General features: G+C 49.3%; 2 protein-coding genes across 5 annotated transcripts in view; one reads left to right on the plus strand and one right to left on the minus strand.

The window, feature by feature from the left end:
- Positions 1 to 10,785, minus strand: part of LOC145527233 (WW domain binding protein 1-like) — a 44,062-nt gene extending 33,277 nt beyond the window's left edge. Inside the window, exons 1-3 of one of the 4 annotated variants that reach the window (XM_081544855.1) lie at positions 10,381 to 10,632; positions 10,000 to 10,084; positions 9,687 to 9,857 (exon numbers count right to left, since the gene is read on the minus strand). In XM_081544855.1, the coding sequence (XP_081400981.1) occupies positions 9,687 to 9,857; positions 10,000 to 10,047 (219 nt within the window). In that variant the 5' untranslated portion in view covers positions 10,048 to 10,084; positions 10,381 to 10,632. The other 3 variants (XM_081544865.1, XM_081544884.1, XM_081544873.1) reach the window with 3 other exon arrangements.
- On the plus strand, positions 5,214 to 11,637 carry LOC145527220 (steroid 17-alpha-hydroxylase/17,20 lyase-like). The gene is made up of 8 exons (XM_081544831.1): positions 5,214 to 6,019; positions 7,605 to 7,743; positions 7,947 to 8,176; positions 8,940 to 9,026; positions 9,415 to 9,630; positions 9,947 to 10,116; positions 10,621 to 10,724; positions 11,204 to 11,637. Exons 1-8 carry the CDS (start codon positions 5,723 to 5,725, stop codon positions 11,488 to 11,490), a joined length of 1,530 nt encoding a protein of 509 aa, XP_081400957.1. The 5' UTR covers positions 5,214 to 5,722; the 3' UTR covers positions 11,491 to 11,637.
- Positions 11,638 to 18,089: the final 6,452 nt, after the last annotated feature.

Here is an 18,089-nt window from a genome sequence, read left to right on the forward strand (position 1 = left end):
GGAAGGGCACACTGCCTGAAAAGGCCCCAGGCCCACCGCAGCGTCACTGGGGATGACTTATTTCAGTACCAGGGATCATCACACTTCATCAATAAGGACATCCCAGGGGATACTTTTCCTAGAGAAAGGCAACATTCGAGGGGCAGAATATAAATTATTGTCTTGATGGATCTAGGCTGCATTCCTGCAGTTAGAACTCGCACTGGTCCTTCGCCACACCCACTGTGTGACAACTGAGACCACTGGACTGTGGAAAGGACCACCTGCAAAAGCCACCTTTCCACACCTCTGAACCGTACTACTCTGTTCCTAATGTCCCTCACCACCACCTGCCTCAAGTTCCATCATCTGTGAGCTTGTTCTACGCCCCCTGCCTGTGAGGACGGGGATAAAGTTTCTACCCCTTTGTATCCACAACATGCTTTGAGTAGAACAGGTGCTCAATACTTCTCAGATAGAGATGTTGGTCACAAGAATTTCCAGCATTATAAAATCAATACCTTCTGAATTAAACATGAAATAGAATTCATTCAAATCAGCAGACCAAGAACATTCTGTTGTAATCTTGTCCTTTGAAAATCAGTAATTCATCTGCTAGCTATACAGGATAGATTCCCTCTTAACCAGAAAACTCATTTTCTAATCTTGCCAGATAATGAAGGGATGGCATACTCAACTACATGTTATACCTAAAATATGCCATGTGGTGCCACAGCCCAAAGGTACAGCAAGTGATACTCTTCAGATCTTCAGCATCAGTAAGCACAAAAATACTATTCTCTAGTTAACCCTGTAGCTTCCAGGGGGTTGTCTTAACTGTCCCTTAACTGGAAGAACTAACACAGACTAAGGCTTCCCTGCTGGCTCAGTGGTAGAGAATCTGCTTGCTAATGCAGGATACATGGGTTCAATCCCTGGGTTGGGAAGATTCCCCTGGAGAAGGGAATGGCTACCCACTCCAGTGTTCTCACCTGGGAAATCCCATGAATAGAGAAGCCTAATGGGCTACAGTCCACTAGGGCTGCAAAAGAGTCAGAGGTGCAGGATAAAACTTATCGACTAAACAACAACAAGGCCTAGCTGCCCTTTATAGACACTGAATTTATGCCACATTCATCATTAGATTGAGGCCCCTCATGCTTTCCTTCCTTCTCTGCGTCATAAAGGACATCAATACTTGCTGAAGCAAGGTCCTTGTCTTATCTCAGGCATACCTAATACCAGGACTCACAGATGACAGTGTTGCTTCTCATCTGCAGGAGAAAACAAAAACAACACTCCCAACCTGATCTGTCTGGAATGCTCCTTCCCCAGCTCATATGTCTGGTAAACTCCTACTCATCCTTGGAGCCTCAGATCAGGCTTAGCACACTCCCTTATAATTATATCCAAGCTACTAAAGTGCAGGGAAGGAGGTGAGGGGTGTGGGCCAAGTTGAGGTGGAATCTCTCCAAGTGTGGCTAGATATTACCAGGTCTGAATTACCTGGGGAACTTAACAGAAATGAAGGTTCCTGGGCCCTGGCCCCACACCTACTGAATCTATATTCTAATCACCCAACTCCTAGGTGATTTTTATGCATATGAGAACTACTGCATTAGAGTGTGATTTCTAGGAGATAAGCATGGTGCTTTATTTATCCTTTGTGCCAGGTCCACATTCATTAAGTGCAGTGGAATTATGCAGTAGATGCGATGTGCATGAGAAATGCAAAAGAGCACTCAGAGACATGTGTCTCATCTGGTACCTGGGCCACCTAGAAAGAAACTTCAGAAAATATGCCCCAGCGGGAGCAATGCATTAATCCAACTCCACTTTCATAGACACTGGTAGATAGCAAGGAAAACACCAGGCTTTGGAATGAAAATACCTGGGTTTAAAAGTTTTAAAACAAAACAAACCAACAGAACAAACAAGCAAAAAAAAAAACCCAAAAACAAATAAACGTTAATGACCGTCTCCCTAGCTAGCTGATCAACCTTGGACAAGTGGCTTACCTTCTGTAAGTCTCAGCACACACTACCAGAGAACCAGAATCACAATCCACATAAGATAGGTGTGTTACGTGTATTGAGAGGGAAATAATATATGAAAGCATATATATATGTGTGTGTGTATATATATCTATATCTATAATGTATGATAAAGACTAACAGGATACATGTTTTGTGTCATTTTCTAAAAACAGAATTATCACCAAGTAATTTTTAAAAGGCTGGCTTTTACATGGCTCCAATAAAGAACACAGCTTCACGGTTAGACACAGAAATACTAGAAATACACAAAATTATGTTACCAAAGATACTCAGGGTTTTCCCAGGCAAAGTTTGAATCACAGAAGGCTGGGGTAGAAAGGGCCTCAGCAGGTGAGGCCTGAGTCCAGCCCTCTATCAGGAACTCATTCAGAAACAAGAACCTAGAGGCACCCCTGCTGTGCAGCCTCTGAGATGCTCCCCACAACCACCCCAGTCCTTCACGCCATGCCACCCAGCTCTGCATCCTCTCACTTAACTGTGCGGAGGTTACTGGACATGAGTACAGCTTATAGTAATTACTATAGTACAGATTACAGTAAGCAATGGCCTCCCAAGTCTCAGTCAACAAACAATGTCCAAATCCCAGGGCAAGAGCTCCTGCCATTATATCCTCCACCTCTGTCTAGAAACCAGTCCTCTAGCTTCCTCTTTCCTTACGTTTTTACTAAATGCCTACTCTCACTTAGCCAAAGTGCTAGTGTTTTAGATACATTCTTTTGTCAAATTCTCCCAATAACTCTTCCAGTAGCTTCTATCATTTTCAAGACAAGGTTCAGAGCAGTTATGCAGCCTCTGAGACCCTGCAGGGGAGCCAAGATACAGAGGCAGGTCTTTCTGGCTCCCTAGTCCTACTCTTTCCACTGTATCAGGCAGTTTCCAGCTGCTATTCCCCGCCTGCTGACATAGCAGGAGATGCTTCCTATTTCCAACGCTGCTCAAAATCCTCGCCAGGGCTTACTCTGCCCACAAGTCAAAAGGACAGCCTTTCCTGAGGGACAGAGGAGGTGTTCCAATAGGGTCCCCACCCTCTCCTCCTATCTCTGCATCAAAGGAACTCGGAACATTAACAAAAGCAGTAATAGAACGTGTGGAGCTCTTCAGAAAAGCTTACTTTTAGAAGAATTCCAGGCCACCCAAGGGACACTCTAGCCCTTTTCTAAGAGTGAGGTTAAACCAGCAGTCCTTAGCAGCATATATATTTCTTTTCTAAGACTTCTGGTTTGATCACATCTGTGGCTTTTTCTCACCCAGGAACAGGCAGCAGAAGAGTGTGTGTCTGTCCCCACCCCAGCTTACAGCCGCTGCTGATTACAGCTACACATGCCGATACAGACATGCCTCTCAGACCAAAGACGGGGCGGGGGTGGCCTGATCTCAGAAGCCCTGGAACAAATAGTTGGCAACAGCTGTGTTCTCAGAAGACCGCAGTTGGTCGCTACTGTTTTCTCATTCCACACTAGGTTACCGGCTATAATTCAAGCGCCCCTACTTCAAACGGCAGCTCGCAAAGTAATCAAGTCTCTGCCACAGGGGTCTGCTGGCTTTGAAAAATCGATCAGGAAGACCAAAATGTGGTCAGTCCCACTCCCACCCCTCTGAGACATTCAGGACGTCCCTCAGATCCACAGCCCTGACCACAGGCTTAAAAGGAGAAAGTCTCTAAAAGGAGCCCTTCCCTTTAAAAGAAGGCCCCCCCACCCCAACTCAGAATCTCTTCAGAAGCAGAGAGCTGTGAAGAAATCTCTTCTAACTAACCCAATCAAAATGGAGAAGGAATAAAAGGGGTTTTGATCAGGAATCCTGCTCTGCCTCTCCCTTTCCCGGCCTCACCCCTCAACTGTTTCCTCGCTAAGGCTTTGGCAATGGTTTTACGGTGTGTAATGGAAAATCAGAACAGACACCCCAGCAAGATCTCAGGGCTACAGGGGGGTTAAGAACCCAGTGGCCGGGGGAGTAGGGAGCAACTAGAAAGCAGGAAGAAAAGCCTGGAAAATTCTGTAAGGAGCTGGCCTGCTGTAACTGCAAGACATTTTCTAAAAGGCTCCCTCCACCCAAAGAAGTAGTGCGATAAATAAGCTCCCACCCCCTTCCCTTTCCAAACCCAATCCCCGGACCACCTGTTCCGTTACCTGTCTAAGACCCAAAAGGAAAGGCATCCTGCAAGAGCATCGTCCACACTAACGTTGGGAACAAACGATTTTTGAAAAGTTAAGGTCTTGGAAGCCAATAGTAAATTAACTGATTAAAAAATAAATAAATGAATATTAAACATAAAAAAAAGTATATTCCACTATTATTCCCATTATAGAGGAGGAAACTGAAATTTAAAACAGAGAAGTAACCATAAAATTACTATAGGACCCAGCAATTCCACTTCTAGGTATTTACTCCCCCCCAAAAAAATTGAAAACCGGGACCCAAATAGATACTATGTATATGCTATGGACATGAACACCCATGTCCATAGCAGCATTATTCACAGTAGCCAAAAGTGGAAACAATCGAAGTGCCCATCAACTGATGAATGAACAAACAAAAGGTTGGATATCCACTTAATAGAATATTGTTCAGTCATAAAAAGGAATGAAGGCGACCTCCCCTGTAGTCCGGTGGCTAAGATTCTACATTTCTAATGCAGAGGACTCAGGTTCAATCCCTGGCCAGGGAACTAGAACCCACATGCTGCAATGAAGACTGAAGATCTTGAGTACTGCAACTAACTCCCAGCACAACCAAATAAACAAATATTTAGAAAATGAATGAAGTTCTGACGTATGCTACAAAGTAGATGAACCTTGAAAACATTATGCCTAGTGAAACAAGCCAGTCACAAAAGACCAAAAGTTATATGATTCCACTTATGTGAAATAGGCATATTCACAGAGACAGATTAGAGGTTACCAGGGACTGGGGGGAGGGGGCAGGGGGAGTTACAGCTTCCTGGGTATACTTTCTGTTTGGGGTTATGAAAACAGTTTTGGAAGTAGACAGTGGTGATGGCTGTACAACACTGTGAAGTATATTCAATGCAACTGAATTGTACACTCAAAATGGTAAACTTTATGCTATGTATACTTTAACATACTAAAACTTTTCAAGTCATATAGCTAGAAAGCGGTTAAGCTAGAATTTGAGCCCAAACCCATCTGACTCTAGGGCCCCTGCTCTCAACCCAAGGATTTCACTCTCCCTGGCAAAAGCAGCAAACGAAGAATGAAGAGAACTGGATTCTTGTCATCACCATCTGTGTGACTTGATACAAGCCTGACCCTGGGGGGCCTCACTATCCTCAGCTGATAAAAGTGGATAGCTGTCTGTTGATTGTGATTTCAAAACAGAGAGTCCCGAGCCGTGATTCCTGACCCAGATATCATTTGCTTCTGGCCCACTCTGGAGACGTTGATGGACAGTGAGCAAGGGACAGGGACTAGCTGTCTGCACCCTTACCTAGCCCCTCCCCTAGGGGTTTGCCCTGGCATGGAGCCAGCTTTTTAAAGAAGCCTTCTCTCCCCTCCCCATTCTGGGAGAGGACTCCTGGCTGTGCTCCAGGATAAACTTCCACAAGGCGAGCAATAACATAAAGTCAAGGTGAAGGTCAGGGGAGCCCTTAAAAAGGCCTTCTTGCACCCTAAGGTGGCTGAAGCCACTCCACGGCTGTTTGTCCTGCCTGCTGCCACCCGGACACAATGTGGGCGCTCTTGACTGTCTTTCTGCTCACCCTCGCCTGTTTATTTTGGCCCAAGACCAAGCGCTCTGGTGCCAAGTACCCCAGGAGCCTCCCATCCCTGCCCCTGGTGGGCAGCCTGCCGTTCCTCCCCAGACGTGGCCAGCAGCACGAGAACTTCTTCAAGCTGCAGGAAAAATATGGCCCCATCTATTCCTTTCGTTTGGGTTCCAAGACTACTGTGATGATTGGACACCACCAGTTGGCCAGGGAGGTGCTTCTCAAGAAGGGCAAGGAATTCTCTGGGCGTCCCAAAGTGGTAAGCAAGCCTCTCATCCCTCCCCTCACCAGCTCCTGGGCACGCTGAGCTCTTCAGCCAAGGCCATGCCTGCAATGCCCCTTCCAGGTCCAGCAACCTGTGATTCTTCCAAAAACAGACTGGTGGGGCTGTGGGTGGGGAGTGACCCCTCAGACCTCACCCAGCTTCTAAACTAGGCAGGAAGAATTAAAGGAAGACTTTATTTTCTGGGTTTCTCTGGAGGTGGGACAGGGTGGGGGTGGTGGTTAGAGGGGGTCAGGGAGCCCTTACAACATCATCTCTCTGAGCTGAAAAAGTGAAAGTGTGAGCCTCTCAGTCTTGACCAACTCTTTGCGATGCCATGGACTAGCCCACCACACTGCTCTCTCCAGGCAAGCATACTAGAGTGGGCTGCCATTTCCTACTCTGGGGGATCCTCCTGGCCCAGGAATCAAACACAGGTCTCACTCATTGCGGGAAAGTTCTTTACCATCTAAGCCGCTTGGGAAGCCCAAGAGTCTAGCTCTCTGAGCCTAGACTACCATGATTCACTGAAAGAGTGTATGTAAAGCACTTAGCCCAGTGCTGGAAGTTCTCAATAACTAGCCTTGATGAACGCTGTTCACATGGAAAACGGGTTAGTGATTCCTGTCCTCCACAAAAACTTGTAAGGGAGAAGTACCCTGATTCTTGGAGGGCTGGGATCACTATTTCCCTGGAGCATCCTCAAGCTGCCCCAGCCCTGGGGAGCTGCCTTTGGGAGCACTTTCAGGGAAGATGCTGAAGATTCAAACTGTCGAGCTTTCTGTTTGCTCCTGGGGGCAGAAGGGAGTGGGAGCTAGTCATCCAGGAACACTGCCGGCCTCCGACACAGCACCTGGCTGCTCAGTACTCCCTTGAATGTCCCAGGCAAGGCCTCCTGGCTGCTCATCTTTGATCAGACCAAGGGTTGACTCTTCTTTCCTTGGGCCAGTCGGCCTGCTCTGTAGGCGAACTACTGTCTCCCATCTCTGCTGGGCTTCTTCTCTCCAGGGCAAAGAGGAAGGAGGCGGCTAGTCTGATGGGGCCTGCAGATCCAGGGATAGAAGAGGGGAGGTTTGGGGGGACCTGTATAGTTTTGGGGGTCCTCTGGGCAGAAGCAGCTTGGCCCAAGTCCAGGCTGGGTGGACAAGACATGTGCGCTCTCCCGATGTGGCCCTGTGGTGGGCACACGGCTGGCAATGGAACGGGGAACTAAAGAGGGATCAGCTGCTGTGCCTTTAGCAGCCCTCATCCCCAGAGGACCAAGGGAAGGGCAGGGGCCTGGCGTGTCCTCAATCTCTGCTCCTGCAAGTTTCGAGAGTCCATCCCATCACAGCTGCATCACCCTGTTATTGATCTGAACAATCTAATTCAGGGTTGTTCTTTCTCCTTACTCTGTCTCTCTGTTGGAGCTGGGAGTGTCAGGCCATAGGTTCTGTCCTACCAAGGCCTTGCAGTCAGGGTGGAGGGAAGCAGGGAGCGCTACAAGGAGGCTGTGCAACAGGTACCAGCCTCATTCCCCTCGGTGAGGGCGGGTGGACGGTGTCTGAGTCCAAAGTCCTATGTCCTTTCCTGCTTTCCAAAGGCCACTCTAGACATCCTGTCAGACAACCAAAAGGGCATTGCCTTTGCCGACCATGGTGCCCACTGGCAGCTGCATCGGAAGCTGGCACTGAATGCCTTTGCCCTGTTCAAGAATGGCAACCTGAAGTTAGAGAAGATCAGTGAGTGCCTGGCTGGCCCTGGGCTGCAGGAGCATGAAGAGGGTTGGGGAGGGGGAGGGTTCTGGGTACCTCCATTCCACATTTTCTTGGCTACCACTGCCACGTACTGGACATCTGCTCTGTCTTAGATTAAGATGGAACTGGTGGAGGTGGGAGTGAATGGATGGCTCAATTCCCTCCCTCACACCCCTCTCTCCCCTCAGTTAATCAGGAAGCCAATGTGCTGTGTGATTTCCTGGCCACCCAGCATGGAGAGTCCATAGATCTGTCTGAGCCTCTCTCTCTGGTGGTAACCAACATAATCAGCTTTATCTGCTTCAACTTCTCCTTCAAGAATGAGGATCCTGCCCTGAAGGCCATACAAAATGTCAGTGATGGCATCCTGGAGGTTCTGAGCAAGGAAGTTCTGTTAGACATATTCCCTGCGCTGAAGGTAAGGATGGGGCCAGGCCCTATGGGCAGACCTCAGCAGACCTTGATAGTATCCCGAGTTCCTTCCTCTTACAGTTCACTCCAGACTCACCTTTTTTCCTGACTACCTCAATCACAGTGACCTCTACCTCCTCTGACTCTTCAAAACCTTGCTGCTTCTCTACAGAAAGAGGTGTAGCTTTAAAGTTATGCATTCTAATACTCGTGATAATGTTGTTGGTGGTGTTGTTTAGTCACTCAGTCGTGTCTGACTCTTGTCCCCCACAAACTGTTACCCGCCAGACTCCTCGGTCCATGGGATTTCCCAGGCAAGAATAGTGGAGTGGGTTGCCATTTCCTTCTACAGGGCATCTTCCCAACCCAGGGATTGAACACATGTCTCCTGCATTGCAGGCAGAGTCTTTATGCCATGTGCCAGTACCAACCCTCTACACGCATTAATCATGCATTCCCTTTGGAAGTGGGTTTTATTATCCCCATGCGGATGAAAGTACAGGCTTCAAAAGTAAAGCAACTTAATCACGGCTTCAGACTCATTACTACTGAGTAAATTCTCATAAATTCTCAATCAGTGCTGGATGTTTGATTGAAGAGGGAAGGGGAAGTGGAGGTGACTCTTTTCTCCCTTGTTTGGAATTGTCCTGGTTTTCACTGATGGTCCCATTCTGGGTCCCTATCCTGCCTTCCATTCTGGCTGAAGGTTGGAGTTAGAGTGGGAACTCGCCAGGGACGGACAGGTAGAATCTAACATTTCCACTTTGCAGATTTTCCCCAGCAAAGCCATGGAAAAGATGAAGGGTTGTGTTCAAACGCGAAATGAATTGCTGAATGAAATCCTTGAAAAATGTCAGGTAGGTGATAGGGCAGAAGAGATGACGAGTTAGGTGGAAAGTGGCAGGAGAGCAGGGTTGGGTCCATTTGGGACAGTGTAGGATCTCCAGCACCTAGCAGAGAGCCTGGCATGTAGTAGGTGCTCAATAAAAACTGACTTAACTAATAAATAGGAGTAGAGAAGTGAGGACCTGAGAGGATCCTAGAAGGGACCCATCGACCCACCAAATTTAAAGACGGCCCAGTGTTTTCTCCATTTCTACAAGTTCATGGGTCCTGACTAGCCTCACTCCACTCCCTCATGTCCAAGTGGGAGAAGCCTTTGTGTCTATAGTCTGGGTGAGAGTATGGCAGGGGTTGCAGATGGGGCTCCTTCCTCATCATCGTCTCCTAATCTCATCCAACCAGGAGAACTTCACCAGCGACTCCATCACTAACTTGCTGCACGTACTGATCCAAGCCAAGCTGAATGCAGACAATAACAATGCTGGCCCAGAGCAGGATTCAAAGCTGCTTTCAAATAGACACATGCTTGCTACCATAGGCGACATCTTCGGGGCTGCTGTGGAGACCACCACCTCTGTGATAAAGTGGACTGTGGCCTATCTGCTACACCATCCTCTGGTGAGCTTCTCTCTACCCGAGCCTTCCCAAGCATTCTTGAGCCCAGACACACTCACCTCTGCTCCAGAGAAAGGGAGAGGCAATACCCTCGGGATTTCTTTGCAGGATGACTGGGCTGCTGCACCCTTTGTCCAAGCAGTGGTTGGCTCTGGCCCTTGGATGGAGCTGCCCCATCTTCTGGAAGCAAAGCCGGGGTTGTAGAGCCACCACTGGGAAGGGTCCGGGCCCTTTTGGATGTGACAGTAGGATTCTTCTAAGCCTTTGCTTCTCCTGGGCTGATACACCCTGGTAACCTCCACCCTCTTCTGGCCCTCAGTTGAAGAAGAGGATCCAGGATGACATTGACCAGAATATAGGTTTCAATCGTACCCCAACCATCAGTGACCGGAACCGCCTTGTCCTGCTGGAGGCGACCATCCGAGAGGTGCTGCGAATCCGGCCTGTGGCCCCTACGCTGATCCCCCACAAGGCTATCATTGACTCCAGGTGTGCCTTCCCTCCCAGGAACATCCAACCCACCTGGTCCCCCCTCCAACATCTGACCGCTCCAGCTGGCTGGTCAACCTACAGTCAACCACTGACAATCGATCATCCTACCCACAGCCCTACTGACCAGTGTGTCTGCTACCCACTGACACCCACTGACCCATTGACCTGACCTCCCTCAGAAGCTGCCTGCTGCCTGGGAGACACGTGCTCCTACCCAATCCAAAAGCCGCAACACACACACACGCTCATGCACACACGCACCAGCTCAATATGCACACCCACAGGCCCTAACAGACCCACAAGTGTTCATCCTAAGTGCTAGTCAGGAAGAGAGGGCTGGATTCATATTCAATCTGGCAGAAGCTGAGGAGAAGATGCAGGAGTGGGCATGAGGGAGCAAAGGACTCATTTCCCCAGGGCAGGGACCGCGGAGACTTGAGGCAGAGCAGGTGGGGAAGGACAATACTCCAGACCCTCTTTTCCTCTCCCTCTCTGGGGCAGCATTGGCGACCTTACCATTGACAAGGGCACAGACGTGGTGGTCAACCTGTGGGCACTGCATCACAATGAGAAGGAGTGGCACCAGCCTGACCTGTTCATGCCCGGTGAGTCCCTGTTCTGTCCTGCCCCCCCAGCCACACAGCCCCCTCTGTGCCCACCTCTCCCGCATTGCTTCCCTTCTGCCAAGCTTCCTACTAGAAGACTCCTGACTCCCACGACATGGACTCGTTGACACCCCAGACTCTTCACAGCTGGGTTTCCCACTCTCCTTCCACCAACTGCAAGCCTCCTCTTCTAAGAAGGCCTATAGGCATATGTCTCCTGTGAAGTCGGCCCTCTCTCCTGTTGGATGGTGCCATTTTCATCTGTTTAATACACCTTTTCATCCTTCCTGAATATTCTATCTTCTCTGTGTGACTAAGGGCTACCTGAGAGCAGGGCATTTATCTCTCCTAAGATTGCCCCCCCCAAATAAGGCCGTCCACCTTCTCAGACTGGGGCTCCCCAGGCAGGGCTGTGTCCTCCCCCTACTCCTCTACTGACACTGGCCCTGGCCCTGGCTGACACCTCCTCGTGTCTGCAGAGCGCTTCTTGGACCCCACGGGGACGCAACTCATCTCGCCATCATTAAGCTACTTGCCCTTTGGAGCAGGACCCCGCTCCTGCGTAGGTGAGATGCTAGCCCGCCAGGAGCTCTTCCTTTTCATGTCCCGGCTGCTGCAGAGGTTCAACCTGGAGATCCCGGATGATGGGAAGCTACCCTCTCTGGAGGGCAACGCCAGTCTCGTCTTGCAGATCAAACCTTTCAAGGTGAAGATCGAGGTGCGCCAGGCCTGGAAGGAAGCCCAGGCTGAGGGTAGCACCTCATGACTCCACCCTATGTGACCTCCACCACACAGAATTAGAGGAGCTCACCCACCCTCTCCCACCATTCCTTCTTCCTCCCCGCCTACTCTGCCTTCTTTCCTAGCCTGCAGCCCTGGCAGTGATGTGCATAAAACAGTTTCTTTCTCCAAAGGTCCCTGAGCAGCTCATTCATTTGTTCACTCGTTTCTTTCAACAAGTATTTTCTTGAACACCTACTATGTGCGACTCACTGTCCTTGGACCCTCAGGCTTCTTGGCCTCATGAAACTTAAAATTCTAGTGAGGGTTGACAAATGAACATTTCTGAGATTCATAAGTGCTTTGGAGTCAGTTTGGAGTCGATTATACTGGGTGGTGATGATATGAGTGAGGTGGATGGCCAAGGTGGTGGTGGCCACTGTGAATGAAAGGATGGGGGAGGCATGAAGACTTGGGGGAGGTGCCCCACTCTGAGGGAGCAGCAGGAAGAGCCTCTCAAGGTAGGAGAGGCCACTCCATCTAGAGCAGAGCCATTGAGGGGGAAGAAAGGTCCCTGATGATGTTAGACTGCAGGCAGGGCCAGGTCCCATGGAGTGTTTCTAAGTAGCAGGAAGGAGTTCCGGTTTCTAGTGCAGGTATGAGAGAAAGTCATAGGAGGGTTTATACGTTTAAGTGGAAATGTCTGGTTCATATTTTTAAAAAGTCATCCAAGTGGAAACTGGTCTGCAGAGAGATGAGAATGGGGACTAGGGGAGGAGGTTGTGCTGGTCCCTGAGAGCAATATGATGGTGGCTTACACCCTGGGGATGGTAGTGGAGATGGCAAGTAGTAGTGGGATTGAGTTTACACTTTGAAAGTAGAGCAACAGGTCATGTTGGCTTTGATCCAGTCATTGCTGTGTGTACCTCAAAGGTTTGTCTTTGGGGGAGGTGTCTGTAATCCACAAACTCAACCCACCACTACCCATCCCTCTTGTCTTGGTCCCCAAAGACTGGTAGGTCTCCTTTTCCTTGTTCTGTGCTGGAGTAACCACCACCAGGGAAGGGCTTCCACAGCAGCCTTCTGCTGAAGCACTGCGGCTCTGTCCCCACTCCTCACCCCCAAACCCCAGGAAATCTGTAAATGCCTTACTAGAAAACAGAACCTTCTTCAAACCTTAAAACCAGCATCTTTAAGCCTTGGCCGCTGGCCAGTCTGCAAACAAACGATGTCCTGAGATGCCCTGGGAGAAACTGGCCCTTGCTCTTTAGCCTACAGAGAGGCCCCAACCGCACCTCCCTGGCGCCAGCCAGACCAGGGTCAGATCATCAGCGACCCATTCCTTTGGACTGGAGAAGGGCTCTGGACCGGCTGGCAGAGCAAGCCTGAGACCCTCCTGGCCAAGTTCCAGACAGACGGAATCAAGAGAGCCCCACAAGGAGGGAGGGTCAAGGTTTTCCATCACAGCAGCATCCTCTTCCTTCAAAGAGCTTTGCTAATCCAGGGGTACCTGACTCCTGTCCCCCAACTCAGTCCTGGCCTTCCCTGGCCCATGACCCTGAGGCCTTGCTAAAGAGCCCAGAGGAGTCAGTGGGCAGCTGTGGCTGACTCAGCCCCCAGCACAGGCAGCCGAGAGAGATGACACCACTGTGAGCTGATGAGAAAGAGGTTAAACAGGAGGTGGCCCCCTCCTTCTCCCGGGCTCCTTGACCCCATCGGCTGGTCTGGTCGCTGATCCAGAGCTGAGCAACCCTCGGCTCAGAAAGTGGAGAGCGGCCCAGCTGGAGGAGGGAAGCGCTCCAATTTGCTCAGACTCTGAAAGGAACAGGTAAACAACATCTCCTTTAGAAGAGGTGGGTGAGTGTAACAGGGATGGAATCAACCACTCCCCAACTACTTATTCAGACCATTGGCTGGCCGTGAAATGAGAGGTGAAGAGGAGAAACCTGAGGGCCGGGGGGCAGGCATGTGGGGCGATGACGTGCCCTAAATCACCCAGCGACTCAGCAGCAGGGCTGGGGCAAGAACCCAGAATATTTCAGTGATGTGGAATGAGGAGCCAGCACGTTCTCCCCACAGGTCTTCTGCATCTGTGCAGAGGGCTTGGCTGTCTGGCTGGGGAGAGAGAGTACAGAGTCGAGTGTCCTTTCAGGAAGTGACCTCTGACATCTGCCCAAACTGCCCTTCCCCTGCCTGGAAGGCCTTTTCCCACCGACCTAAATCTTTTTAGTGCTCAGCTTCCGTTTCTTGGTGTGGAATCGCGTGTGCATCTGAGCACCTGCCTGGGCTGCAAATGGGTGTGGAGGCCTCCAGAGACACTGTCTACTCCAGCATCTCTGGAATTCAAGACTGAGCCCTCTTGTGTTCTTTTGGCTGAATGACAGACTACCTGACAAGCAGAAGGTTAGACACACAAGAGAAATGAGTCAGATGCTCTACATCACTCAACTAATTGGTCTGCTGATAAAAGAACCCTAACTCCTTATGCAGAAGGAAATCCGGATCTTTGGCAAAGCTCGAAGGTCATCAAGACCCTACAGCCACCTTTTTAGCCTGACTGCCCTTAACCAGCGTAGTGGTGTGACGGCAAATAAACATTGAATAACAAGTTATCTGGTGCTGGTGGGAGGGAACAGCCCTGATTTGTAGTGTTTGCTGATCACTGTGGTGTGAACATTCCCATCATGACCAATTTCAAGCCACCAATATAATGTCACACAGGAGCTGGGGAAGAGACTCACAGTAGCATAACATACTATTTGCCATTATATTACACAGTTAATACCATAATACAGTATTCCCACCCTACATAGACATAAACCTCAAGGGCACAGATAATAGCAATGTAGTAAAATAATTAGGAAATGATCATTTTGTGTATTTATTACCTTTGTTTTACATATAATTTACTCAATTGCAAGCTTATGTAAGTTTTGTGATTAAATAGCTCATAAACTCCTGAAAATTTAATGATCAGTTCTTAGCAGTTGTAAGAGCTGGCCTTTGCAGGAGAAATAGGTTGTCCCTGTCCTTCAGAAGAGTGGTTCCCCAAAGACCCCGTTCTGAGGGGAGGAGAAGAGCCCCTCGCTGGTAACCTAGCTGTGAGGTGTGGGTGGGTGAGTGTGTGAATGTTCTGATCGGCCTCTGGTGGCCACTAAATCTACAGCATATAAAGAACGCTCTCTCCAGCGATGCTCATGGGGACAAACACCCATCTCAGGACAGGAATCTAATTACAGAGGCTCTAGAGGGGTGGAGGGAGGCCTGCAGGAGGAGGCCCTGGGTTCTGGTCCCCAGGGATCTCAGGCTCTGACTCTTAGGCTCACTGTTGGCTTCTCGTTGGGAAAGTGGGGTAACTTACCACCTGGGCTGCCATTATCTGAGGCTCTGGTGAGGAAGAAAAGCAGAAAGGGCTGTGTGAGAAGAGAGGTCCACACTGTTGGAAGTTACAAAAGATAAGAGGTCAGGCTGCAGGAGCAAGTTCTCTCAGAGTCATCATTTATGGACCAGTGAGCACAGGCCACTGACTAGGCCTTCCTGAACCTCTGTGTTCTCATCTGTAATATGGGTGTGTAGAAATAGCACCACCAACCTCGGGGGGTTGCTAAGGACCAAATATGAATCTGCATTTCCTGTTCAGTGCTTTAATAGATTCTGATTTTATTATCAGTGCCTATGTCCAGACCCACCAAATCAGATCTTCTCTAAGGGTTTTACACAAACCTCCCAAAGACTACCAGCTTGGTCAGGGAGGGGAGCAGGTATCCAGATGGGTTTGTTTGCAGGACAGGACCACAGGAGGTCCCCCTCTTGCAGCTCCACATGGCCTTGCCCACTGTCCCCTTTCCTGCTGGAGCCAAGGTAGGCTGGCAGCTGGGAAGTGGGTAGAGACCCCAAAGACAACTTTTCACAGTTCCAACACCAGGGTGTTTTGTAACATTTTCCAGTGGGATTAGGTTTCTTGAGACTCCTTAGTGAGAAGATGCACAATGGAAGGTTAAATTGTGGCGAGGAGCAGGCTCATACAGAAAGAGGAGAAATTTTAGCTCAAACAAAAATCCTCTTCTCCCTCTCAACTGCCACAAAAGCTTTTTTTTTTTTTTAAATCTCTGAGGAAGAGCAAAACACTCTTTCAAGGAAAAGATACAAAGGTCCAAATAACTCCTGAATATTTTAGTGTTTCCAAGGGGTTACTGAAGCAGATACCACCTTCCATTTCAGCACTGAGGGGCTCTGGTAGGTGAAAGCTGGCTGGGTGTGGGGCCTCTGTGGGGGCTTATAATGAGGCAAGGGGAGAGGAAGAGGGAATAAAGTAGCTCCAGAGGAAGCTGTGTCTGATTCAATTGCTACCACGTTACTCCCCTGCTCAACACATCTTTCTGTGGTTCCCTCTCACCTTTGAAAAGAAAAAGTTCTTCACGTGGCTTGTGAGCCCAAATGATACAACTCTCCACTCTCTGGCCAACTAGTTAAGCAGTAGTTCGGCAATCAACAGATGTGAGTTTTAATCCTGGCTCTACCACAACTCCACCAGCTGTGTGATCTTGGACCAGTTAATTAACCCTTCTGAATGCTTCATCCCCGTTAATAAAGCAGGAATAATTAACAGTCCATACTTCAGAGGGCTGCTTTGAGGCTAAAATAAGAAGATATAGGTAAGACCTATACTAAAGACCTGGTGTTAATAAAGTCAAGAAATAAGGACACATTAAAATCTTTTTATTACCAGCTTACCTCTCCAGTTTCATCTTCTGTCACTTTCCAGAAGGCAATTACCTAGAGGGATGAAGCTGCTCACAATTTTAGACACGACATCACATTCTCCTATTTTAGGTTTCCCACACTTTTTTTGTGCTTTTCAGCACCTGGCATACAATAGGCATTCAATAATCTGCAGACTGATTGCCTGGAATTGCCCTTACACCTTTCTTCACCTGGCAAGCTCAGTTTAGAGGTCCCAGATCCAGGAAGGCTGCCCTGAACCCCCAGGTGGGCTACATTCTCCTCTACAGCATCCTGTGTACACATGCTTCATGGTACTTACCATGTATTGCTAAAACTGTTCATGTGCCTTTCTCCCTTGCTAGACTATTATTAGCTCTTCTAAAGAGGGGCATATTTGCATCCCCAATGCCTAGCACATGGTAGGTGCTCATAAGCGCTCAGCTCTTAAGGCAGGCCAGTCGCCTGTCCCAGCTGGGAACTGTATCCCAAACATCTCCCAGGACCCACAGCCCTTTCCAATGAAAACCAGGTTTCCAGCAGGTTTCAACAGTCAGCCAAACCCACTTCCCGCTCATTTTCCTGAGCTGAATCTTGCTTTTTGCCACCCCCCACCCTGGCTGAAAATATAGGAAACTGGACAACAGCCGGTGTTTCTTGAAGTTCTTGTTCATCAAATCTACTGTTTTGTGCTTTCAAGGCACTGGTATGGTCTCCACCTGAACTTGGTCACCAGGGGTGGTAAAGACAGCAAATGCTGCACCTCATTCGAGAAATCAGGAACTCAGTGACCCAGAAGCCTGGGGTGCTGTGAGGGGCTCGCTAATGACCTGGACAGTAAGAGTACATGGACAGCCTCTGGTATGCAACTCGCAATAGCTGTACCATTTTGTTTTTGTGCCATTCAGACCTTAGCTTAAGAAGCTAAGAATGAGTACTCTGCCAGTTCCTTCCTGTGCCTTCAGAACAGAACTGTCCCTAGATGCGAACATGGCTCCCTTGGGGTTACCTAGAGGAGCCCAACAGCTTAGAAGGAACTAGGCGGCAACCATCCCACCAGGGTCACTGAAGGGCCAGGGCAGCATCCTCTGGCCTGGGGTCAGATGGGGATGGGAGCATGCCTGGCTTTACTGGACTCTCAGAAACCACAGGGCTGACTGCTGGGCAAACCCAGGGGCTAGAGAAGACAACACTCTCTGCCAGCATACCCTACTGGCCCATCACTCCATCTGAGGAGGCAAGACCTCACAGGAGGGTTCTGTGGGTACTCATCATCCTGCTTTGCCCACCTGCATGTGGCAGCCAGAGAAGTCTCGCTGGGTGGGGGTGTTCCCCCCTTTCTGGGTAGAGGCAGAAGGCTGTTCCTTCCCAGTCTTGGAGAAGGGACTTTAATACCATTGACTCAAAGTGTTAAGAGGACAGTCTTAAGCAGAGGGTAAAGTGACAATAAGTCTGAGGGAAGGCTCATGGGCCCATGATGGCAGATGTTGGCACACCAGTGGCTCCCAGCCACCTGAAAATCAGTTCTGTGGTTCCTGCCTGGAATGCAAGCCCTAAACTACCCGCCATGCTCCTCAAGCTTCTCTGAATCTGTAGTGCCCACTTCCTCTCAACCACCCGCACATTGCTGGTTAGCTATTTCACATGAGTTTGCTTCGTCCTCTCCACTGTTTAACTGAACTTCTAGAAGGAGGGGCCTTGTCTTACACATTTCTTTCACATTCGCCTCAGGATCCAGCACAGTGCTGAGCACAAAATAGGGACTCCATGCTGCATTTTGTGTATTAAATTCCAAGGCCAAGCACCCACCCACAACTCTACTGTACCAATACAAGAGTTCCCCAGAAGGGCTTGCTTCCTTTAAATGTCATGTCTTAGCTAAGGAGTCTCTAACAAAATGTGTTTCTGCTTTGGGGGGGGGGG

Source organism: Giraffa tippelskirchi, chromosome 2, assembly GCF_054371585.1.
Source record: "Giraffa tippelskirchi isolate mGirTip1 chromosome 2, T2T-mGirTip1v1.2.pri, whole genome shotgun sequence".
NCBI classification, from domain to species: domain Eukaryota; kingdom Metazoa; phylum Chordata; class Mammalia; order Artiodactyla; family Giraffidae; genus Giraffa; species Giraffa tippelskirchi.

Bases quoted from the DNA above. Each gene is read 5' to 3' on its own strand.
- LOC145527220 (XM_081544831.1), top strand. From the start codon at position 5,723: ATGTGGGCGCTCTTGACTGTCTTTCTGCTCACCCTCGCCTGTTTATTT. The intron at 8,177-8,939 runs GTAAGGATGGGG...TCCACTTTGCAG, and splicing joins ACATATTCCCTGCGCTGAAG to ATTTTCCCCAGCAAAGCCAT. The intron at 9,631-9,946 runs GTGAGCTTCTCT...TCTGGCCCTCAG, and splicing joins ATCTGCTACACCATCCTCTG to TTGAAGAAGAGGATCCAGGA.